This window comes from Oncorhynchus keta, chromosome 10 (genome assembly GCF_023373465.1).
Source record: "Oncorhynchus keta strain PuntledgeMale-10-30-2019 chromosome 10, Oket_V2, whole genome shotgun sequence".
NCBI lineage: Eukaryota > Metazoa > Chordata > Actinopteri > Salmoniformes > Salmonidae > Oncorhynchus > Oncorhynchus keta.
Window position 1 is genome coordinate 80,861,040 of NC_068430.1, and position 25,725 is coordinate 80,886,764.

Genomic DNA, 25,725 nt, shown 5'->3' on the forward strand with positions numbered 1-25,725 from the left:
TGCTGATTATTACCTAACTGGGTCGTTGATTGTAGACTTTACTATCTGTAGGAAGGTAATTGACTCTGGATAAAAAAATATGCTGTCTGTTTCTATGACTGTATATGGCTCAGCTAATGATAAACATACCCTAACCCTCCTTTGAGCTTCAGTCACCAGCACCATCTCTCACCTAAATTCAGTTTGTTTTCTGGTCATTAGTGTCCACTGTCCACCAATGTTATTTAAGCAATAACACACAAGGGGGTGTTGGAGCCTAGTGGTTAGAGCGTTGGGCCATTAACCGAAAAGGTTGCAGATTGAATCCCCGAGCTGACAAGGTAAAAATCTGTCGTTCTGCCCCTAAACAAGGCAGTTAACCCAATGTTCCTAGGCTGTCATTGTAAAAATATTTTTTCTTAACTGACTTCCCAGTTTAAAAAAAATATATATATATATACATACTACGGTCTGCTATACCATGGCTGTCAGCCAATCAGTATTCACGACTCCAACCACCCAGTTTATAATAAAGAAGGATTCTGGAAAATATGCTGTCTGTTTCTATGACTGTGTCATGACTCTCCTGTGAGGATCTGAAGGATCAGGTTAGAGTGGGTCTGCTCTACAGCCTGTTCTCTCTCGTAGAGGGGAATGTCATGACTCTCCTGTGACGATCTGAAGGATCAGGTTAGAGTGGGTCTGCTCTACAGCCTGCTCTCTCTCGTAGAGGGGAATGTCATGACTCTCCTGTGAGGATCTGAAGGATCAGGTTAGAGTGGGTCTGCTCTACAGCCTGTTCTCTCTCGTAGAGGGGGAATGTCATGACTCTCCTGTGACGATCTGAAGGATCAGGTTAGAGTGGGTCTGCTCTACAGCCTGTTCTCTCTCGTAGAGGGGGAATGTCATGACTCTCCTGTGACGATCTGAAGCATCAGGTTAGAGTGGGTCTGCTCTACAGCCTGCTCTCTCTCGTAGAGGGGAATGTCATGACTCTCCTGTGACGATCTGAAGGATCAGGTTAGAGTGGGTCTGCTCTACAGCCTGCTCTCTCTCGTAGAGGGGAATGTCATGACTCTCCTGTGACGATCTGAAGGATCAGGTTAGAGTGGGTCTGCTCTACAGCCTGTTCTCTCTCGTAGAGGGGGAATGTCATGACTCTCCTGTGACGATCTGAAGGATCAGGTTAGAGTGGGTCTGCTCTACAGCCTGCTCTCTCTCGTAGAGGGGAATGTCATGACTCTCCTGTGACGATCTGAAGGATCAGGTTAGAGTGGGTCTGCTCTACAGCCTGCTCTCTCTCGTAGAGGGGGAATGTCATGACTCTCCTGTGACGATCTGAAGGATCAGGTTAGAGTGGGTCTGCTCTACAGCCTGCTCTCTCTCGTAGAGAGGAATGTCATGACTCTCCTGTGACGATCTGAAGGATCAGGTTAGAGTGGGTCTGCTCTACAGCCTGCTCTCTCTCGTAGAGAGGAATGTCATGACTCTCCTGTGACGATCTGAAGGATCAGGTTAGAGTGGGTCTGCTCTACAGCCTGCTCTCTCTCGTAGAGGGGAATGTCATGACTCTCCTGTGACGATCTGAAGGATCAGGTTAGAGTGGGTCTGCTCTACAGCCTGCTCTCTCTCGTAGAGGGGGAATGTCATGACTCTCCTGTGACGATCTGAAGGATCAGGTTAGAGTGGGTCTGCTCTACAGCCTGCTCTCTCTCGTAGAGGGGAATGTCATGACTCTCCTGTGACGATCTGAAGGATCAGGTTAGAGTGGGTCTGCTCTACAGCCTGCTCTCTCTCGTAGAGGGGAATGTCATGACTCTCCTGTGACGATCTGAAGGATCAGGTTAGAGTGGGTCTGCTCTACAGCCTGCTCTCTCTCGTAGAGGGGAATGTCATGACTCTCCTGTGATGATCTGAAGGATCAGGTTAGAGTGGGTCTGCTCTACAGCCTGCTCTCTCTCGTAGAGGGGGAATGTCATGACTCTCCTGTGATGATGTGAAGGATCAGGTTAGAGTGGGTCTGCTCTACAGCCTGCTCTCTCTCGTAGAGGGGAATGTCATGACTCTCCTGTGACGATCTGAAGGATCAGGTTAGAGTGGGTCTGCTCTACAGCCTGCTCTCTCTCGTAGAGGGGAATGTCATGACTCTCCTGTGATGATCTGAAGGATCAGGTTAGAGTGGGTCTGCTCTACAGCCTGCTCTCTCTCGTAGAGGGGGAATGTCATGACTCTCCTGTGACGATCTGAAGGATCAGGTTAGAGTGGGTCTGCTCTACAGCCTGCTCTCTCTCGTAGAGAGGGAAGTCATGACTCTCCTGTGACGATCTGAAGGATCAGGTTAGAGTGGGTCTGCTGGAATACAGCCTGCTCTTGGACTCAAAAAGGAAATGTCATGACTCTCCTGTTGACGATCTGAAGGTCAGGTTAGAGTGGGTCTGCTCTACAGCCTGCTCTCTCTCATAAGAGGGGAATGTCATGACTCTCCTGTGACGATCTGAAGGATCAGGTTAGAGTGGGTCTGCTCTAAAGCCTGCTCTTTCTGAAAAGAGGAATGTCATGAACTCTCCTGTGACGATTGTCTGTAAGGATCAGGTCAGAGGGGTCTGCTCTACAGCCTGCTCTCTCTCGTAGAGGGGAATGTCATGACTCTCCTGTGACGATCTGAAGGATCAGGTTAGAGTGGGTCTGCTCTACAGCCTGTTCTCTGAGACTATAGAGGGGGAGAGCGGGAAGTCGGCTGTTTTCTGGTCGGTCATAAATAATACGCTGCCCCTATGCTCTGTAGTGTTCCAGTTTGGAATGTAAACTGTGGAATACAGAGAGACACTTGGACATCAAAAGTTTGATTAATTAAACAATATTTCTACTTTTGAGAATGTGGCAAATGGTCCGTGGACACTAAGGGACAGTCATGACGAGCGTGTTTCATTTGGTGACCTCATGAAGGTAACAGGAAACACACATTAAGAATCTCTGTTTGTGGACACTTTCAAGGGTGCCCTGACATCTACATTTTGTGAAATCGATGTGATTAAACATGAAACTATTTGTGAAAAGATGTAATGTGATGTTAACCTTCAAAATGAGAGAATTGTCTTCCATGTAAAGTATTAACCAGGTCAGTGGCCACGTTCATCATAGACATTACGTCAACTAATGCGTCATGGACCACCCTTTTCTCAGACGTGTATAAAACCCCTCCTGGCGAAATTTACATTAGACCAGACAGCGTGCAGCGACCATGGCTACACAGCTGGAAATGGTTCAAATCTGAGACTATAGATGACTACAGAATAAGAGCAAATACTAGCTGTTCATGTGTAAACCATTAGCATTTCAATGAATATAATTATCGAGTGGTGTAGTGAATCCATTTTGTCTTTCCCGCTCATTTATCTGTCCCCACCCTTTCCATTGTCTACCAAGAACTTCATACCGGTTTAGCCCACCTAGGGACTTATCAATGCATTGTGTTAGTAACCAATAACTGTTTGTTTGTTATGTATTCCTGTGATTATTTAGTTAGTTAGTAAATAAATAATTAAGCCAATTTGTATATCGCTGATTCATCATTTAGGCTAGGGTTGTGAGATATCCAAGGGTTTGCGACTTTCAATAATGTGAACTGATGAGGTAATAATGATACATTAATACAAGACTGTACCTGATTTGGAAAATAGAGACTATAAAATGTCCCGTGGTGCCCTGACTTCCTAGTTAATTAAAGTTTCCATGATTAGTTTAATCACATAATTACACATAGAGAATTTATTTGATAAAAAAGCAGTCTTCACATGTAATGATAGTCACAAACATCACAGACTTTGACAACTTTTTATGGCTCAGCTAATGTTAAAACGTACCCTAACCCTCCTTTGAGCTTCAGTCACCAGCACCATCTCCCCACCTAAACTAATGTTTTTCTGTTCATTAGTGTCCACTGTTCCCAATGTTATTAACTTAGTACGCCTCATCCCGCATGCGGGATCGTGACTACAGCCTCAAGCTCATTACCATAACGCAACGTTAGCGATTTCTAAAAATCGCAAATGAAATGAAATAAATATGCCTGCTCTCAAGCTTATCCTTTTCTTAACAATCCTGTCGTCTCAGATTTTGAAAATATGCTTTAGAACCAGAGAAAATCAATAATTTGTGTAAGAGTGGTGATAGCTAGCTTAGCATTTAGCGTTAGCATTTAGCACGCAACATATTCACAAAAACCAGCAAAGGGATCAAATAAAATAATTTACCTTTGAAGAACTTCAGATGTTTCAATGAGGAGACTCTCAGTTACATAGCAGATGTCCAGTTTTTCCTGAAAGATTCTTGTGTAGGACACATCGTTCCGTTTTGTTACTATGCATTTGGCTACCGAAACTAACCGAAAATTCAGACACCTACACGTCAAACTTTTTTCCGAATTAACTCCATAATATCGACTGAAACATGGAAAACGTTGTTTGAATCAATCCTCAAGGTGTTTTGTCATATATCTCTTCATTGAAATGGCAGTCCTAGAAGCCTTCTTTGTTCTCTGATTCGGATGGAAAAATACTGGTAGCTGACTTTTGCGCACCAATTTCCACGCAGACACCGTGCGGGACACTTGGCATTGTAGTCTCTTATGGTCAATCTTCCAATGATATGCCTACAAATACGTCACAATGCTGCAGACACCTTGGGAAACGCTAGAAAGTGTCCGTTCATTCCTGTCGCATTCACAGCCATATAAGGCGATCATGGAAAACGTACCTTCAGAAATCCTGTTCATTTCCTGGTCGCTCAAACATCTTGGTTTTGCCTGAAGCTTTTGTTCAACGGCACTCACAGTGAAAATCTTTGCAGTTCTGGAAACGTCAGAGTGTCTTCTTTCCAAAGCTATCAATTCCAAGCATAGTCGAGCATCTTTTCGTGACAAAATATTGCGCTTAAAACGGGCACGTGTTTTTATCCAAAAATGAAATACTGCCCCTATAGGACTAACAGGAGAATGGTTCCCACCTTCTGGTTGCTTTCCTGGTTTCATGGCTACTTGTGCTCGTCTCATCCTGTTTGTTTGCCAACATCAGACTTGTTTTGTTTGTATTTACATATGAGATGTAATTCACTCTCTACTTGCTGACGTAAAAATGAAATCATCCATAATTCTAGTGAGTTTTCCCCTCTGGTATTTTATTGAGACTCAGAGAACTACAATGTACAAGAGATTCAGGACAGTTATGCCCTTTTATACAATGGGTGGGTCTAATCCTGAATGCTGATTGGTTAAAACTGCATTCCAGTTCGTGTCTATTCCACAAGTAAACAGCTCTGAATACTGTCTGTGATTTAAGGAATGATGATGCAGGAACATCACAGACAGAGTTTGAATTCCTCTCACACACAAACTTAAGGTAGATTTGATTTGATTTGATTGTATTATTAAGCGTCTTTCAGAATGCCCACATCGGTTTATAAGACAATGTATTCATCATACCTAATTGCATTTACAGTGTTAATAGTCTTGAAAATCCAGAACTAAAATATTGCCTGCTTTTATTTATTTATCCCTTATTCTATCAGGTATATTGACTGAGAACTCATTCTCATTTACAGCGACAACCTGGGATGAATGAGCCAATTGTAAGCTGAGGGTGATTAGGTGACCATGATGGTATGAGGGCCAGATTGGGAATTTAGCCTGGACACCAGGGTTAACACGCCTACTCTTATGATAAGTGCCATGGGATATTTTAGTGAACACAGAGAGTCAGGACACTGTTTAAACATCCCATCCAAAAGACAGCAATGTCCCCAATCACTGCCCTGGGGACCAGAGGAAAGGCTGCCTCCTACTGGCCCTCCAACACCACTTCCAGCAGGAGCTAGTCTCCCATCCAGGGACTGACCAGGACCAACGCTGCTTAGCATCAGAAGCAAGCCAGCTGTGGGATGCAGGGTGGTTTGCTGCTGGCTGAATGTTGTCAGTTCTGGTCCTTCTGTGGATCAGTTGGTAGAGCATGGCGCTTGTAACGCCAGGGTAGTGGGTTCGATTCCCGGGACCACCCATACGTAGAATGTATGCACACATGACTGTAAGTCGCTTTGGATAAAAGCGTCAGCTAAATGGCATATATTATTATTATTATTAGTTCTGGATGGAGAGGTATGAGAAGAGAGAGAATGTATGAGAAAAGAGAGAATAAATAGTCCTGTGAGCTCCAATGGGGTTTCAAATTTACCCCAAAGAGGATCCACTTTTTATTACGTTCAGACTGTATAATAGGGAAACAATACACATATACTAATCACAATATTTCACATTGTATATTGTGGTAGAAAGGCCTCATATATATGTTGTGATATCAATTAATTCCTCCTGCTGTCCTCATAGCAGCCTATCATATGTTGTGATATCAATTAATTCCTCCTTGTCCTCATAGCAGGCTCAATTAATTCCTCCTGCTGTCCTCATAGCAGGCTATATATGTTGTGATATCCGATATCCCCTCTCTCCACTGGGTTACTGGTGCTCTTCCATGCCGTCCCTAGGATGGGTGCTTCACTTGAGTGGGTTGAGTCACTGACGTGGTCTTCCTGTCTGGGTTGGCGCCCCCCCCCCCCTTGTCTTGTGCCGTGGGGGAGGTTTAAGTATGCTCTCTCTTTTTCTCTCTTTCTTTCTTTCTTTCTTTCTTTCTTTTTTTCTCTCTCTCTCTCGGAGGACCTGAGCGCTCGGACCATGTCTCAGGACTACCTGGCCTGATGACTCCTCGCTGTCCCCAGTCCACCTGGTCGTGCTGCTGCTCCAGTTTCAACTGTTCTGCCTGCGGCTATGGAACCCTCACCTGTTCACCGGATGTGCTGCCTGTCCCGGACCTGCCGTTTTCAAGTCTCTAGAGACAGCAGGAGCGGTTGAGATACCCTCAATGATGGGCTATGAAAAGCCAACTGACATTTACTCCTGAGGTGGTGACCTGTTGCACCCTCTACAACCACTGTGATTATTATTATTTGACCCTGCTGGTCATCTATGAACATCTTGGCCATGTTCTGTTATAATCTCCACCCGGCACAGCCCTCAGAGCCTGGTTCCTCTCGAGGTTTGTAATCTAGATAGTGAAACTATAAGGCAGACAGTCACTCTGACATAATACAGGGAGGAAACGTGTTCTAAAACATATCAGAGAAATGTAATAAAAACATTAGTCATCAGTCAGACTCTTTACTTCTCTTTATTAAGTGTTCATGAATGTTATTCCTGAACACATGATAAAATAAATAGATCACTGGACACCCAGAGAAATACTTAAGGAACAGATTTAAGACAATTTTTGTATCTATCTATCTATCTATCTATCTATCTATCTATCTATCTATCTATCTATCTATCTATCTATCTATCTATCTATCTATAAAACCATCTATCAATCAATCATTCAATCTATGTTTCTGTTGTTAGGTCTTGTTCGGCCTCGTTTACACAGGTAACCTAATTCTGATCTTTACACGGGCAGCCTAATTCTGATCTTTACACAGGCAGACAAATTCTGATATTTTGCCCAATTATTGATAATAGATCGGATTGGTCAAAAGACCAATTAGTGGCAAAAGATCAGAATTGTGTTGCCAGTGTAAAAACAGCCTTAATGAGGTATACAGTATGTGATTGTTATACAGCTACGGAGACGGGTGTTTTAGCTCCACACCTTCCATTCTTTAGACAGATAGCCGTTATTCCACTGGCTGCTCCCAGCACCAGTAGGAGTGGAGCTAGAGCCAGGGCCACTGTGGTATCAGCAGCAGCTGCTATGATCACCCCTACTACTACACACACTACTGTTACTGCTAGAGCGATGTGGAGATTCCTCTTTTTATCTACCTTCTCCCTTTTCTCTTCCTCCTTTTCTTTCTCTATCTCGACCTTTACCTCTTCTTTTAACTTTCTCTCCTCCTCCTTCCTCCGTCTTTTCTCCTCCTCCCTGCTCCTCTCCTCCGCCTCTCTGATCTTCCTCTGAGCCTTCTGGTACATCTCGTTGGTGTAGTGCTCTCCTCCATTCAGCTCCACCATCTCTTTGATCTTCTCCAGCAGCTCTGGGACCTGAGCCGGGTCGTCTTTGGCGTCGTTGTTGAACGAGTGATACCCGCCTCCTAACGTGATGGAGAGTCTCCGCAGCTCTTTACACATCTTCAGAGAATCTGTCACCTGTTTCCCCTTCAGCTGGTCTTTACAGGTGAACAGCAAGATGGTGTACATGGAGGCGTCCTCTCCGAAGTTCTCCTGGATCCACCTCACGGCGTTCCTCTCCTCCTCTGTGAACCTCACCCCCAGCCTGATCACCAGCAGGAAGGCGTGGGGGCCCGGGACGGACATGTTAACGCACTCCTCTATTTTCTCCTTCACCTCTTCGTCCGACCGGGCTGTGTCGAAGAGGCCCGGCGTGTCAACCACATGAACCGTCGTCCCGTTGACCTCTCCACTCTGTCTCTCACACTGTCCGGTCACTGACGCAGGGGAAGAGTCCACTTTAAATACATTCTTCCCCAGGATGGTGTTTCCTGTTGCGCTCTTCCCTGCTCCAGTCTTCCCTAGCAACACAATCCTCAGGTCAGCGGTCAAACCAGACCCTGTAAAAACCACACAGATAAAGACAATGTAGCTTCCAGTAACTATAGCAACAACAACAAAACATTTAAAGTAACTCAACTATCACGCTGTAAAATAGAGATAATGTATGTTGATTCATTTAATTCATTCAATTGATTCAATGATTCATTCAATGATTATTTTAACCATAACCATCCTGCTCAAAGTAACTAGTAGAGTTAGTATTATAAGTTGCCCAGCTGTAATGTGTGGTGTGTTGTTTTAACTCAACCATGAGAGACCATAACATCACTGTCCAAACAGAGTACATACCATCATGATTTGACTCAACTATTAGAGACCATAACATCACTGTCCAAACAGAGTACATACCATCATGATTTGACTCAACCATTAGAGACCATAACATCACAGTCCAAACAGAGTACATACCATCATGATTTGACTCAACTATTAGAGACCATAACATCACTGTCCAAACAGAGTACATACCATCATGATTTGACTCAACCATTAGAGACCATAACATCACTGTCCAAACAGAGTACATACCATCATGATTTGACTCAACCATTAGAGACCATAACATCACTGTCCAAACAGAGTACATACCATCATGATTTGACTCAACCATTAGAGACCATAACATCACATCCAAACAGAGTACATACCATCATGATTTGACTCAACTATTAGAGACCATAACATCACAGTCCAAACAGAGTACATACCATCATGATTTGACTCAACTATTAGAGACCATAACATCACAGTCCAAACAGAGTACATACCATCATGATTTGACTCAACCATTAGAGACCATAACATCACAGTCCAAACAGAGTACATACCATCATGATTTGACTCAACCATTAGAGACCATAACATCACTGTCCAAACAGAGTACATACCATCATGATTTGACTCAACCATTAGAGACCATAACATCACTGTCCAAACAGAGTACATACCATCATGATTTGACTCAACCATTAGAGACCATAACATCACTGTCCAAACAGAGTACATACCATCATGATTTGACTCAACCATTAGACTATAACATCACAGTCCAAACAGAGTACATACCATCATGATTTGACTCAACTATTAGAGACCATAACATCACAGTCCAAACAGAGTACATACCATCATGATTTGACTCAACCATTAGAGACCATAACATCACAGTCCAAACAGAGTACATACCATCATGATTTGACTCAACCATTAGAGACCATAACATCACTGTCCAAACAGAGTACATACCATCATGATTTGACTCAACCATTAGAGACCATAACATCACTGTCCAAACAGAGTACATACCATCATGATTTGACTCAACCATTAGAGACTATAACATCACAGTCCAAACAGAGTACATACCATCATGATTTGACTCAACCATTAGAGACCATAACATCACAGTCCAAACAGAGTACATACCATCATGATTTGACTCAACCATTAGAGACCATAACATCACTGTCCAAACAGAGTACATACCATCATGATTTGACTCAACCATTAGAGACCATAACATCACTGTCCAAACAGAGTACATACCATCATGATTTGACTCAACCATTAGAGACCATAACATCACAGTCCAAACAGAGTACATACCATCATGATTTGACTCAACTATTAGAGACCATAACATCACAGTCCAAACAGAGTACATACCATCATGATTTGACTCAACCATTAGAGACCATAACATCACTGTCCAAACAGAGTACATACCATCATGATTTGACTCAACCATTAGAGACCATAACATCACTGTCCAAACAGAGTACATACCATCATGATTTGACTCAACCATTAGAGACCATAACATCACTGTCCAAACAGAGTACATACCATCATGATTTGACTCAACCATTAGAGACCATAACATCACTGTCCCAAACAGAGTACATACCATCATACCATCATGATTTGACTCAACCATTAGAGACCATAACATCACAGTCCAAACAGAGTACATACCATCATGATTTGACTCAACCATTAGAGACCATAACATCACAGTCCAAACAGAGTACATACCATCATGATTTGACTCAACCATTAGAGACCATAACATCACTGTCCAAACAGTCATACCATCATGATTTGACAGAGACAATAACATCACAGTCCAAACAGAGTACATACCATCATGATTTGACTCAACCATTAGAGACCATAACATCACAGTCCAAACAGAGTACATACCATCATGATTTGACTCAACCATTAGAGACCATAACATCACAGTCCAAACAGAGTACATACCATCATGATTTGACTCAACCATTAGAGACCATAACATCACTGTCCAAACAGAGTACATACCATCATGATTTGACTCAACTATTAGAGACCATAACATCACTGTCCAAACAGAGTACATACCATCATGATTTGACTCAACCATTAGAGACCATAACATCACTGTCCAAACAGAGTACATACCATCATGATTTGACTCAACCATTAGAGACAATAACATCACAGTCCAAACAGAGTACATACCATCATGATTTGACTCAACCATTAGAGACCATAACATCACAGTCCAAACAGAGTACATACCATCATGATTTGACTCAACTATTAGAGACCATAACATCACAGTCCAAACAGAGTACATACCATCATGATTTGACTCAACCATTAGAGACCATAACATCACTGTCCAAACAGAGTACATACCATCATGATTTGACTCAACTATTAGAGACCATAACATCACTGTCCAAACAGAGTACATACCATCATGATTTGACTCAACCATTAGAGACCATAACATCACAGTCCAAACAGAGTACATACCATCATGATTTGACTCAACTATTAGAGACCATAACATCACAGTCCAAACAGAGTACATTCATGATTTGACTCAACCATTAGAGACCATAACATCACAGTCCAAACAGAGTACATACCATCATGATTTGACTCAACCATTAGAGACCATAACATCACAGTCCAAACAGAGTACATACCATCATGATTTGACTCAACCATTAGAGACCATAACATCACTGTCCAAACAGAGTACATACCATCATGATTTGACTCAACCATTAGAGACCATAACATCACATCCAAACAGAGTACATACCATCATGATTTGACTCAACCATTAGAGACCATAACATCACTGTCCAAACAGAGTACATACCATCATGATTTGACTCACCCATAACATCACTGTCCAAACAGAGTACATACCATCATGATTTGACTCAACCATTAGAGACCATAACATCACTGTCCAAACAGAGTACATACCATCATGATTTGACTCAACCATTAGAGACCATAACATCACTGTCCAAACAGAGTACATACCATCATGATTTGACTCAACCATTAGAGACCATAACATCACATCCAAACAGAGTACATACCATCATGATTTGACTCAACCATTAGAGACCATAACATCACAGTCCAAACAGAGTACATACCATCATGATTTGACTCAACCATTAGAGACCATAACATCACTGTCCAAACAGAGTACATACCATCATGATTTGACTCAACCATTAGAGACCATAACATCACTGTCCAAACAGAGTACATACCATCATGATTTGACTCAACCATTAGAGACCATAACATCACTGTCCAAACAGAGTACATACCATCATGATTTGACTCAACCATTAGAGACCATAACATCACTGTCCAAACAGAGTACATACCATCATGATTTGACTCAACCATTAGAGACCATAACATCACTGTCCAAACAGAGTACATACCATCATGATTTGACTCAACCATTAGAGACCATAACATCACTGTCCAAACAGAGTACATACCATCATGATTTGACTCAACCATTAGAGACCATAACATCACTGTCCAAACAGAGTACATACCATCATGATTTGACAGAGACCATAACATCACAGTCCAAACAGAGTACATACCATCATGATTTGACTCAACCATTAGAGACCATAACATCACAGTCCAAACAGAGTACATACCATCATGATTTGACTCAACCATTAGAGACCATAACATCACAGTCCAAACAGAGTACATACCATCATGATTTGACTCAACCATTAGAGACCATAACATCACAGTCCAAACAGAGTACATACCATCATGATTTGACTCAACTATTAGAGACCATAACATCACAGTCCAAACAGAGTACATACCATCATGATTTGACTCAACTATTAGAGACCATAACATCACAGTCCAAACAGAGTACATACCATCATGATTTGACTCAACCATTAGAGACCATAACATCACTGTCCAAACAGAGTACATACCATCATGATTTGACTCAACCATTAGAGACCATAACATCACAGTCCAAACAGAGTACATACCATCATGATTTGACTCAACTATTAGAGACCATAACATCACTGTCCAAACAGAGTACATACCATCATGATTTGACTCAACCATTAGAGACCATAACATCACTGTCCAAACAGAGTACATACCATCATGATTTGACTCAACCATTAGAGACCATAACATCACTGTCCAAACAGAGTACATACCATCATGATTTGACTCAACTATTAGAGACCATAACATCACAGTCCAAACAGAGTACATACCATCATGATTTGACTCAACTATTAGAGACCATAACATCACAGTCCAAACAGAGTACATACCATCATGATTTGACTCAACCATTAGAGACCATAACATCACTGTCCAAACAGAGTACATACCATCATGATTTGACTCAACCATTAGAGACCATAACATCACTGTCCAAACAGAGTACATACCATCATGATTTGACTCAACTATTAGAGACCATAACATCACAGTCCAAACAGAGTACATACCATCATGATTTGACTCAACCATTAGAGACCATAACATCACTGTCCAAACAGAGTACATACCATCATGATCTGACTCAACCATTAGAGACCATAACATCACAGTCCAAACAGAGTACATACCATCATGATTTGTTGCGCCACACCCATCAGACTCAGGCTGCCGTTTCAGCTCCATCTCTCTCAGTGGTGTAGCTGTTAGGATAACATACAAGTATATTTCAGTTCAGTGTAAAACAGTCTTGTATTAGCTGAAGTACAGAATCATTGTGATAGCTACGAGTGTTCCAGGTTGAATTAACAGTTCAGTCTGCTACATCCTTCTCAAACAGTTCATGTATATGAGGTTTCATTATATAAGATAAGATATTAAACCAAATGTTTTACCTTCAGTCATGGTTCTGTCCCTCTTTGCCAATATATTGTCAAATGTCACCAGCTCGTTCAGCTCCCTCTGCCTGCGTTGAACCAGCTCTTTCAGCTCCTCTGCCTGCGTTGAACCAGCTCTTTCAGCTCCCTCTGCCTACGTTGAACCAGCTCTTTCAGGTCCTCTGCCTGCGTTGAACCAGCTCTTTCAGGTCCTCTGCCTGCGTTGAACCAGCTCTTTCAGGTCCTCTGCCTGCGTTGAACCAGCTCTTTCAGGTCCTCTGCCTGCGTTGAACCAGCTCTTTCAGGTCCTCTGTCTGCGTTGAACCAGCTCTTTCAGCTCCTCTGCCTGCGTTGAACCAGCTCTTTCAGGTCCTCTGCCTGCGTTGAACCAGCTCTTTCAGGTCCTCTGCCTGCCTTGAACCAGCTCTTTCAGGTCCTCTGCCTGCGTTGAACCAGCTCTTTCAGCTCCTCTGTCTGCGTTGAACCAGCTCTTTCAGGTCCTCTGCCTGCCTTGAACCAGCTCTTTCAGGTCCTCTGCCTGCGTTGAACCAGCTCTTTCAGGTCCTCTGCCTGCGTTGAACCAGCTCTTTCAGGTCCTCTGCCTGCGTTGAACCAGCTCTTTCAGGTCCTCTGCCTGCGTTGAACCAGCTCTTTCAGGTCCTCTGTCTGCGTTGAACCAGCTCTTTCAGGTCCTCTGCCTGCGTTGAACCAGCTCTTTCAGGTCCTCTGCCTGCGTTGAACCAGCTCTTTCAGGTCCTCTGTCTGCGTTGAACCAGCTCTTTCAGGTCCTCTGCCTCCGTTGAACCAGCTCTTTCAGCTCCTCTGCCTACGTTGAACCAGCTCTTTCAGCTCCTCTGCCTGCGTTGAACCAGCTCTTTCAGGTCCTCTGTCTGCGTTGAACCAGCTCTTTCAGGTCCTCTGCCTGCGTTGAACCAGCTCTTTCAGGTCCTCTGTCTGCGTTGAACCAGCTCTTTCAGCTCCTCTGTCTGCCTTGAACCAGCTCTTTCAGGTCCTCTGCCTGCGTTGAACCAGCTCTTTCAGGTCCCCTGCCTGCGTTGAACCAGCGGTCTGAGTACTGACGTTTTCTCACAAACAAAGAAAGGAATATCCTGTGCATCTGGCAGAATGGAGGGGAGGTTCCTGCTTCCCTGGATTGTCTACAGTTCTGACAAACATGGCCTGTGTCCCAAACGGCACCCTATTCCCTTTATAGTCTGCTACTGTAGAGCAGGGCCCTGGTCGAAAGTAGTGCACTATATAGGAAACAGAGTGCCATTTGGGATGAACACGTGGACTGTTTCTTAAAACTTCCCTACCCTCTGCATCCCCTAGCCCCAATCCCCCAGGGACTGGAGTAGATCTGAAAGGCTTGGGTAGGTATCAGCAGTATGGTGGAAGTTCCACCTAACCTATCAGAAGGCAAGGTGGAGTCACTACCATGTTGCTTATACCTGTCCAACTCCTCCAGATCTACAGGAAGTATGTAGGCTGAAGTAATGAGGCTAGGGGTTGGTTGTAAGGACCAGGCTAGAGATCAGGCTAGGGGTTGGTTGTAAGGGGCCAGGCTCTAGGGGCCAGGCTAAGGGGCCATGCCAAGGCAAGGCTAAGGGCGTGGAGACCCAAGAGGGTGGGTAGTGATAATGTAGGCCAAGTTCTGAAGAATGAATGACAGATTTGAATACATATAGAGTTGATTCAACCACGTACAACAATGCATATAGCTGTCGGATATTAATTGAATCACTGTTTTGTTGCTGAGAATTTTCCTGCTTTGTGATTAACATAAATGAACTGAAAACCCACACTAACATGTGATCATATTAACACTATTTTACAGTACTGCAGTACTTTAGTCCAGCTAATAGCCTAACCACCGATCAAGCAACATTATCGACAAAACTTTAAAATCCCGTTTCCGCAGTGTTATTTTGCAAATTAAGATTTTACATCAAATTAAGATTTTACATCTGTACATGATGTCAGGATTTGGCCAGGGTTGTTCCGGTTTTTGGTCACTAGATGCCCCATTGTGCTTTTTGACCTTTTGTTTTCCCTTGATCCCCATTATTATTTGCACCTGTGCCTCGTTTCCCCTGATTGTATTTAAACCCTTAGTTTTCATCAGTTCTTTGCTCTGTGTTTGTATGTTAGCACCCAGCCCTAGTATTCTGTGTACTCTTGTTGATCCCGGTGGACTCGCTTGTGGAATTTTGTTTTTGTTTGTTTATTTATTTTTGAGTATCTTTTTGAGGCTTTTTATGTTATACCTTCCACCTTGTGGATTTACCTTTTTGTCTTGGAGGATTACCTTTGTTCTTGTGGAATTCCTTTTGAGGTTGTGGAGTTACATGTTTTCCTGAAGGACTTCACTTTTTTACTTCATTAAATACACCGTCTCAAGTACTGCTGTGTCTGCCTCATCTTCTGGGTTCTGCCGACTATTCGTGGCTCAGTTGGCTGTTTCTCACTCCGGAGACCCGGGTTCGTAACCGGGTCCTGACACATGAAAAAATGATGATTCAAACTTCTCTGACTTTCTGGTGTTGCTGAACCTGAAGTGAAGTAGCTAGACATGTGTTTCTACATCTTTCTCTCTCTCAGGATGAGGAGATGGAGGAGAGACAGGAGGATGAGGAGAAAGTGAGAGAGAGAGACAGAGTAAGTACATTTGTGGTATAATCATCAACATTACTCTTCAGCCTCACCCAACAACTCTTTCCTTTCTCATTTAGAAGGAGAGGATGTTAGCTGACAGGAGGAGAAAGTGAGAGAGACAGAAAGTACATTTGTGTTGTAAAATCATCAACATTACTCTTTCAGCCACACAGACAACTGTAACGATTTCCCTTCCAACTACATTTAAAAATGTAAATATAGTTACTGCATCATAGAGTATAATTAACTATTAGAACTAGACTTCCTGTGGTAAAACAGTGATTCCATACATGAACTATTAGCAATGTGCACTTCCTGTATGGCAGACAGTTGATTCCAACATGATCTATTAGCAATGTGCACTTCCTGTATGGCAGACAGTTGATTCCAACATGAACTATTAGCAATGTGCACTTCCTGTATGGCAGACAGTTGATTCCAACATGAACTATTAGCAATGTGCACTTCCTGTACGGCAGACAGTTGATTCCAACATGAACTATTAGCAATGTGCACTTCCTGTATAAAATATAGACAAATTGATTCCAACATGAACTATTAGTCAATGTGCACTTCCTGTATGGCAGACAGTTGATTCCAACATGAACTATTAGCAATGTGCACTTCCTGTATGGCAGACAGTTGATTCCTACATGAACTATTAGCAATTTGCACTTCCTGTATGGCAGACAGTTGATTCCAACATGAACTATTAGCAATGTGCACTTCCTGTATGGCAGACAGTTGATTCCTACATGAACTATTAGCAATGTGCACTTCCTGTATGGCAGACAGTTGATTCCAACATGAACTATTAGCAATGTGCACTTCCTGTATGGCAGACAGTTGATTCCAACATGAACTATTAGCAATGTGCACTTCCTGTATGGCAGACGGTTGATTCCTACATGAACTATTAGCAATTTGCACTTCCTGTATGGCAGATGGTTGATGGCTACATTTTCCTAAATTCATTGCACTTTTTTAATTTCCATTTGAGAACTTAAGATCAATGCCCCATGCAAATCAAATTAGCATAAAACTAACATCCCCATAAAAATCAAAATTTAAGCTGGACATGTATGTTTTTTTTGTGCATTGGCTGCGTCTCAATCCACCTATATTCTCCTATGTCACGTTTAAAGAGGTGCTTTTATAAGATCTAGAAAACAGTGGTTAGAAAAGGACAGCAGGTATATATTTAATGTGTAAAAGAGAAGAGGTCATCTGAATATGGTTAGGAGACTCAACATTGATGAGAATAGGTGAACTGAACATGGTTAGGAGACTCAACATTGATGCCATAGTCACTGAGGATAATAAATCAATATTAGACTTCACTGCAAACGTTTAGAAGAATTGATACTAATGACTCTTGCCTGATTTAATTGAAATAAATTATTCAGCTCCATTCCTGATGGCAATTCTGTTGATGAGGAATTCAATAAAGTTTGCTGCGAAGATTTGACCACAAAGGAGATCAGATTTGATATCACACAGTTGAAAAATATCACATCCCCTGGTACTGATGGGCAAACCTCTAATTCTTACTTGCCACATTTAAGAAAGCCATGGAAAAACGAGAGCTTCCATAGTCATTAAAACAAGGTGTTATAACTCTTATCCCTAAACCACATGAGGATACATTCTTGCTTGATACTTGAAGCCCAATTACACTCAAAAACAAAGATAATATACTAGCTTCCATTCTAGCAAAATGCAAGATATCTGGATTTTTGAAAGACCGTCAAATCTAAAAGGAAATCATCAGGCTGGTCTTGGACTTGATGGAATATAACGATTAATTAGATGACAACGCTGTTATTTTATTTAATTGGATTTCAAAAATGATACTGTTAGTCATGAGTACATTTTTTAAACATTGGAACGCAGGCCATTTTTTAAACAAAGACCACACATACGCTCTACAGTGACCTCTAAAAGACCACACATGCGCTCTACAGTGACCTCTAACTCTAAAAGACCAGAAAGAGAGCTGTCTAAAACAGAGCTGAACTCAGAAAGACCAGACATACGCTCCTCAAGACAGGTGGGAACTCTAAAAGACCAGAAAGAGAGGAAAAGTGAAGAATTTAAAACAAAGCTTGTTTACAAATAAAAAGGTCCCTCAGATGTCTGGCCTGTGTAGCCAGGGCTTCCTATCTGTCTGCTCCTCAAGACAGGAGCACTGGGACCCTGTTCATTTGATAGGGTCCCAGAAATGTGAATAGAAGGGGGAGGGCCACACCTCTCCACGCCCACGAGCAAAAGCTGAAGAATTTAGTTTTTTTTATTTTACATTTAAAAAATATGGCATCATAATTAGCACACACAAATAAACCATAACTGGCCTGCAGTATTTCTTATTGTCCTGTAGATGGTGTTGAAGAGATGAGGAGAGAGGTGGTGGACAGAATAGGTGGAAGAGAAGAGAAGGGGAGAGAGGTGGTGGACAGAATAGGTGGAAGGGGAGAGAGGTGGTGGACAGAATAGGTGGAAGAGAAGAAAGGCTGAGGGAGGTGGAGGACAGAATAGGTGGTGCTGGTTTCAAAAAGGCCCACACTTCTGAAGGGGGATCTGTTACATTGCCTTGATTACCTGAGTCCTGTACTGAGGGAGTTTGATTAACCTGAACCGTGGTGCACCGGGCTTTGTCCCGTTACGGGAACAGATAAAAGGGGGAAAGGAGGGGCATCTTTCTTAACTCTACGTGCATAACTTTCATCACTTTTATTGAAAGTGAGGCCCAGGAGGCAGCCTCTTCCAAAACGAATGCAATCACTTTTCACCCATGTTAACATCAGTTTCCGTTAATTTGCAAGTGGCTGAATCTCAACAGAGAAACCATCCGAGCGAGGAAAACGCCCCTCTGTCTCAGGATGTGTCTGATGCCGTCTGGACCAAAATAGAATATATACCATGTTGTCGCCGTAGCAGTTGATTGATGCCAGCAAGCATTTAGCCTCTCTTGATAAAAACGATATAACATAATGAGCTAATCAGCGTTGAGCTGAAATTTGGGTTGTCCTGGTGCAGCAAAACAGCCCCAAGGGATACACCAATCAAATCACATCCTAAGAAAAAGGTAATACTCATTAAAAACTTGTGTGTTTCTGGTCTGTTTGTGTTGATGTCCTGCAGTAGCTGGCTGGCTAACTTGACCCTTTCCTAAGCCATGGATGGAGACTTAGTTTTTGACTTAATTGTCTGTACAGTTCAATGATTATGACAGCATTCTGATCTAACCATAAATTAATGTTGTACCACTGGCCTGAGAATATTGAAGTTCAATCTTAGCCTAGATGTAGGCTCACTTAAACTAGCTAGCTAACTTAGCTGGTTCACTGTTGCCAATGTGAGGAATTTAAGCTAGCAAGCATTTTAGCTAGGTAGCCTATGACAACAAAGAATGAAAGGTGTACTGTATGACAGAGTCATAGACCGTTTAGCCAACATGAAAGAGAGGAGGATGGCGTTGGCCTTCAACTAGTCTACAAGTAGGGCGAGTCAACATGTTTTGTTTTACTTGTGCACACAGACAGAAATCAGTACCAAGGAAGCCACGTGATATTTAGCAACATTGATTGGACTCAATTGTTTTGGTATCTTTAAGTGTGTTTTCTGTGTATTATACTATGCAGATGTAGCTTTCTTGATTTGATGATATTTAAATGTTTAAGTTAAAATGGTGCTGGAATAGCGGAGGCGGTGTTCCTGTTGTCTTTGTGTTGACTTGAGGTAACTTCATGGTTCTAAATCAGTAGTGGTTTAGTAAACTGTAGAAAACATGAACTTGCAGTACACTGTAAGACTGTTCTGTAATTTCAACAGTAAAACACAGAATGCACAGTAAAATAACTTCAATGTGTTTTACAGCATTAATGCTGTAGATTGCACTGCATTTATTTCATTTTTTAAAAAAGTCAGTTAAGAACAAATTTATTTTCAACTGAGGAAAGTGGGTTAACTGGTCTAGGAACAGTGGGTTAACTTCTTATTTAACTGGTCAATGACAGCCTTAGGGACAGTGGGTTAACTGGTCTAGGGACAGTGGGTTAACTGGTCTAGGAACAGTGGGTTAACTGGTCTAGGAACAGTGGGTTAACTGCCTTGTTCAGGGGCAGAACGACAGATTTTTACCTTGTCAGCTCAGGGATTTGATCTTGTAACCTTTCAGTTACTAGTCCAACACTCTAACCACTAGGCTACCCTGCATCATGGGTAAAATTATACTGTTGTTAACTGTAAATGTAAGCCTCCTATAAAAATTACTCTAACGTACTGTATTTCTTTACAGTAGTACCTGAACACTGCTGTAGTTGGCGGCGCCAAACGGTCTGTGGTTTGTGTGTGTGAGAGAGAGAAAGAGCTGAATCTCATAGATGAGACCAAGACTGTTCTCAGGGCAGCTCTGCCGGCTTTGACTAGCAGAAGATACTTTGCGCAGAAGGTTACGAAAATTAACGCAGCAGGTTAGGATAATTAGGTAAAGGTTAGGGAAAGCTAAAATACTAACAATGTTCCTTGACGCGACTCGAATCTATCTACAACTAGGCCTGCCCTGAGAACAGACTTGATTTCCACTAATGCGATGCTCCTCGCCAAACGGTCTGTGAGGGAAAACTCATGAGAAAATAAGTTTTCTGTTCTACTCTAGCTATTTTATTGTTTTGGAAAAGTCGCCTAAATATTTTTGTGCAGCTCATTAGTATGTAGTAATTCCATATACTATATTCTTCTATATACCTACTGCAGGTTTTCTCAACTAAGATACTTAACTGGTCCTTCTGTGGCTCAGTTGGCCTGTCTCAGAGCATGGAGCGCTTGTAATTAAACCAGGGTAGTGGGTCTTCAAGAAGCAATTAAACCCAACTGCCTGACCACCCATACGTAGAATGTATGCAATTAAACACATGACTGTAAGTCTTCTTAAACCAGCTGGAGGGTCTGATGATAAAAGCGTCTGCTAAATGGCATATATTATTATTATTATTATTATTAACTAGCTAGCTAACGTTAGCTTGTTTGGATTGTGTTAGCTAACAGTAGCCAAGTTGACATGTCAGTCTGTTGCATTGATCTTTCTTGTTGATCTTTCAGGTTTCTCTGTTTCTCTGAATCACTCAGTGTGTTCTTCTTAAACCAGTGTAGGCATGGAGGGTCTTCAAGATGCAATTAAACACCAACTGCCTGTCTCACCCAGTGTGTTCTTCTTAAACCAGGTGTAGGCATGGAGGGTCTTCAAGATGCAATTAAACACCAACTGCCTGTCTCACCCAGTGTGTTCTTCTTAAACCAGGTGTAGGCATGGAGGGTCTTCAAGATGCAATTAAACACCAACTGCCTGTCTCACCCAGTGTGTTCTTCTTAAACCAGTGTAGGCATGGAGGGTCTTCAAGATGCAATTAAACACCAACTGCCTGTCTCACTCAGTGTGTTCTTCTTAAACCAGGCATGGAGGGTCTTCAAGATGCAATTAAACACCAATTGCCCGAGTTGGAGCATTTGGTGAGATCTTTGTCAGAGCATCTGAGGGCCAAATGTTGTAGTGGAGAATATTAAAGACCTTGAATATGTTCAACAGGAAGATATAAAATACCATTTAGCAAGACGTTTTATCCAAAGCGACTTACAGTCATGTGTGCATACATTCTACGTATGGGTGGTCCCGGGAATCGAACCCACTACCCTGGCGTTACAAGCGCCATGCTCTACCAGAAGTGCCACATAAAATACCATTTGACACCAATATAGTGCCGGGAATTGCTTCAGTCCTTCAACCAAAGAGGTGAGATCTTGATTGATGAATGTAACATATTTATATAATTGTTATGAAAAGGTGCCATCTAGAAGGTCAAATGGTTATTTGTCTGTCCCCATAGGAGAACCTTTTGAAGATCCCTTTCTGATTCCAGGTAACGTTACATGTATAACCCTTTTGGTTCCAGGTAGAACTCTTCTGGGTTCCATGTAGAACCCTTTCCACAGAGGGTTCTACATGGAAACAAAAAGGGTTCTACCTGGAAACAAAACAGGTTCTCCTATGGGGACAGACAAAGAACCCTTTCGGAACCCTTTTTCTGTGTGTACACACACACACACACAAGGTTAAAAAGGTTTTGTAAATAGTTAATTTGTTTGCCCTCAAAATAAATGGTTTATGCTATGAGGGAGCGAGACAAATGTCATAAAAGGGACAGAAATGCCAAAAATACATAAAAGTACAAAATAATACAAATGTTTGTTTGTTTGTCTTCTTGTGCTGGTATGGAGTGCAGCACATAGCCTAACAATGGTTTATTTGTCATTTTTAAAAGAAAATGAAGAAAGGATATTATCTGTAACAATGGATAGGACTCTTGTCCTCCTCCAAGCATCAGTGACCTCCAGGACCAGTGGCCTTTCCTTTCACCAAGTTATGGCTCTGCCACCACTTCAAAACCCTCCCTGGCGTCGTGATTGACAGTCGCCTGACTCAAACTCTCCCGAACAAGAGTAAGAGAATTGTCAACATTTTTAAAAGCCAAAAGACCATTCTGCCATTCTTCTGTTGATGACCCACTTCAGAGAGGAGGATTGGTCCTGTTTCTCTTGGCAGATGTAAAGAATAGTGTTTTAAGACTTATAAAGTCAATATGATTAATGGTGTTTATACTCTACTATTACACATATTTTTAATGTTTTGTGATTTTAGATCACTGCAACTCGAGTTGATGTCGAGGTGCGAATTCCTTTGATTTCATATCCAACATTTTTATGCAAGTAAAGTCCAGGTCAGATAAAGAATGTTATGACAGGAATGGAAACAAAAATTCAAACATAATTTGGGCAGGTAGTGTTCTCCTGGCATCCTCCAAACCCAGATTCATCTGTTGGACTACCAGATGGTGAAGCTTGATTCAACACTCCAGAGAACGTGTTTCCACTGCTCCAGAGTCCAATGGCGATGAGCTTTACACCACTCCAGCCGACGCTTTGCGTATGGTGATCTTAGGCTTGTGTGCGGCTGCTCGGCCATGGAAACCTATTTCATGAAGCTCCCGACGAACAGCTCCTGTGCTGACGTTGCTTCCAGAGGCCGTTTGGAACTCGGTAATGAACGTTGCAACCGAGGACAGAGACGCGGCTCAGCTGTTGTTGCTCCTGTTGTTGCTCCGTTTCTACTTCACAATAACAGCACTTACAGTTGACCAGGGCAGCTCAAGCAGGGATGACATTTCAAGAACTGACTTGTTGGAAAGGTGTCATCCTATGACAGTGGCATGTTGAAAGTCACTGAGCTCTTCAGTAAGGCCATTCTACTGCCAATATTTGTCTGTAGAGATTGCATGGCTGTCTGCTCGATTTTATAAATCTGTCAGCAACGGGGTGTGGCTGAAATAGCCGAAACCACTCATTTGAAGGGGTGTCCACATACTTTTGTATATATAGTGTATATTTATTGAATATCTTATCAATTAAAATAGCCAATTTGGGTGCAATCAATTTGCTTAATTTCTCAGTGATCAAATTATACCCCCCAAAAAAAATAGCTTAAACTAATCTTAACTTCAGAAAAATCTGAGATGGTGAAATCCTATTCCTCATGCTCTTTTGGGTCAGAACCACCCCAATTGAAATAAGCATCCATGCATTGATAACCTTCAAAAATGGCTGATACAGACCCTGCTGCTAACCACAATGGAGATGAGAATTTGTATCCCCACCCCAATACAGCCGAACTGACCAATGCTGATATCTTGCATCGAGACAATATTTCTTCTCTTCTGATCCTTTCTCTCTCCTTCTGTTGCCTCTCTTTCTCTCTCTTATCCTCTTCCTGTTTCTTCCTCTCCTCCTCCTCTTCGATCTTCCTCTGGGCCTCTTCGATCTTCCTCTGGGCCTCCTGGTACATCTCGTTGGTGTAGTGTTTTCCTCCATTCTTCTTCACCATCTCCTCTATCTTCTTCAGCAGCTCTGGGACCTGACTGTTGTGTTTTCTCTTGTCATTGTTTAGGGAGTGATATCTGCCCCCACAGATATTGATGAGTTTCCGTAACTCTTTGCTCTGAGCCAGAAACTCTTCCACTGATTTACCCTCCAGTTGATCTCCATGTGTGAACAGCAAGATGGTGTACATTGAGGCTTCTTCTCCAAAGTTCTCCTGGATCCACTTCAGTGTTCCTCTCCTCCTCTGTGAACCTCACCCCCAATCTAATCACCAGCAGAAACACATGGGGTCCTGGTACTGACATGTAGATGGCCTTTTCTATTTCACTTTTCATTTCCGTATCAGTCAATTTTGTGTCAAAGAGTCCTGGTGTGTCAATCACATTGATCTTCTTTCCAGCCACCATTCCACTCTGCTTCATACAGTGTGAGGTAACAGACTCAGGGGAGGAGTCTTCTTTAAACCCCTCCCACCCCAGGATGGTGTTTCCTGTTGCGCTCTTCCCTGATCCAGTCTTCCCCACCAGAACTATCCTCAGGTCAGAGAGCTGCCCTGAAACTGGAAACAGACAAGAAGTGCTTGAGTTGATAGTGGCTTGATTAAAGGCTTCTGAAAACTGTGTGTGTGTGTGTGTGTGTGTGCACCTTGGCATTGACCAGTGAAGTATTGCAGACAGAGTGTCAACAGGAACAGAATCCTTCCTCTTCCTCGTTTCATTTCTACTACTGCAGCCAATCAAAAACATGGAAACAGATGATGACCTCGTTACAAAATACGAAGTCCACATTTCTTCAGTGACTCATCTGGGAGTGTTTGGCAGAGGTCCAATGTTTACAGATGAGAATAAACTAAATTATATTGTTTTCTCAGCTATTTGACTTTCAAATGATAAACTATGAAACTACAAACTATAAAAAGAGTAATGTGGTATAACTGTGGATAAATAGTACATTCCTTAACAACGTAGCCTACATCAGGTGAACATAATGTGCTCATATGGGGCGTATCAAATGACATTCTAAACATGGTTATTATTCTACCGCTGCCTGTCTGCTGCTGTTAAGACCAGATAGACCAGTTAGAGGTCGTGTTCCATTACCATCAAACATCACATCTACTGTGTTGACAGACAGGAACAGTTCAGACAATAATTAAGTGGAATCAGTATAACTGAAACCAGTGCTAAATGTGTAAATCAGGAGGTGTCTGAACACAAAGCATAGTGTTCCTCTGTTCCTCTGCTCAGATGTTGCTGACACCAGATCTTACAACACCTGGATAGGTATTTTATATATCAGCTAACCACATCATGTGTTTTAGCTATCAGTCATCCATTGGTTGATACATGCAACCTCTAAGCAGTTTGA

The 25,725-nt window shown here is 42.2% G+C and overlaps 1 protein-coding gene, 2 long non-coding RNA genes and 1 pseudogene across 36 annotated transcripts; 2 read left to right on the top strand and 2 right to left on the bottom strand.

Annotated features, from left to right (window-relative positions):
• The first annotated feature begins 396 nt into the window (after positions 1 to 396).
• LOC127932523 (uncharacterized) lies at positions 397 to 2,273 on the top strand. 16 transcript variants are annotated; one of them, XR_008145813.1, is made up of 5 exons: positions 398 to 669; positions 752 to 834; positions 918 to 1,822; positions 1,905 to 2,069; positions 2,152 to 2,273. It is a non-coding gene; the product is annotated as an uncharacterized LOC127932523 (long non-coding RNA). The 16 variants fall into 16 exon arrangements; XR_008145820.1 differs by having other exon boundaries at positions 1,000 to 1,822; XR_008145819.1 differs by having other exon boundaries at positions 397 to 1,329; positions 1,412 to 1,822.
• A 5,028-nt stretch (positions 2,274 to 7,301) lies between these two features.
• On the bottom strand, positions 7,302 to 13,935 carry LOC127932524 (GTPase IMAP family member 7-like). Its single transcript, XM_052528385.1, has 3 exons — positions 13,792 to 13,935; positions 13,528 to 13,599; positions 7,302 to 8,586 (listed from the first exon to the last, which is right to left on the bottom strand). The coding sequence occupies exons 1-3, from the start codon at positions 13,799 to 13,801 to the stop codon at positions 7,631 to 7,633; spliced, it is 1,038 nt and encodes a 345-aa protein (XP_052384345.1). The 5' UTR covers positions 13,802 to 13,935; the 3' UTR covers positions 7,302 to 7,630.
• On the top strand, positions 13,833 to 14,829 carry LOC127932525 (uncharacterized). Of its 19 annotated transcripts, none has more exons than XR_008145835.1 (6): positions 13,833 to 13,950; positions 13,983 to 14,046; positions 14,111 to 14,270; positions 14,303 to 14,430; positions 14,463 to 14,654; positions 14,719 to 14,829. It is a non-coding gene; the product is annotated as an uncharacterized LOC127932525 (long non-coding RNA). The 19 variants fall into 19 exon arrangements; XR_008145833.1 differs by having other exon boundaries at positions 13,846 to 13,950; positions 13,983 to 14,078; XR_008145823.1 differs by having other exon boundaries at positions 13,844 to 13,950; positions 13,983 to 14,270.
• A 9,113-nt stretch (positions 14,830 to 23,942) lies between these two features.
• On the bottom strand, positions 23,943 to 25,605 carry LOC127932526 (GTPase IMAP family member 7-like; annotated as a pseudogene).
• Between the last annotated feature and the right edge of the window lie 120 nt (positions 25,606 to 25,725).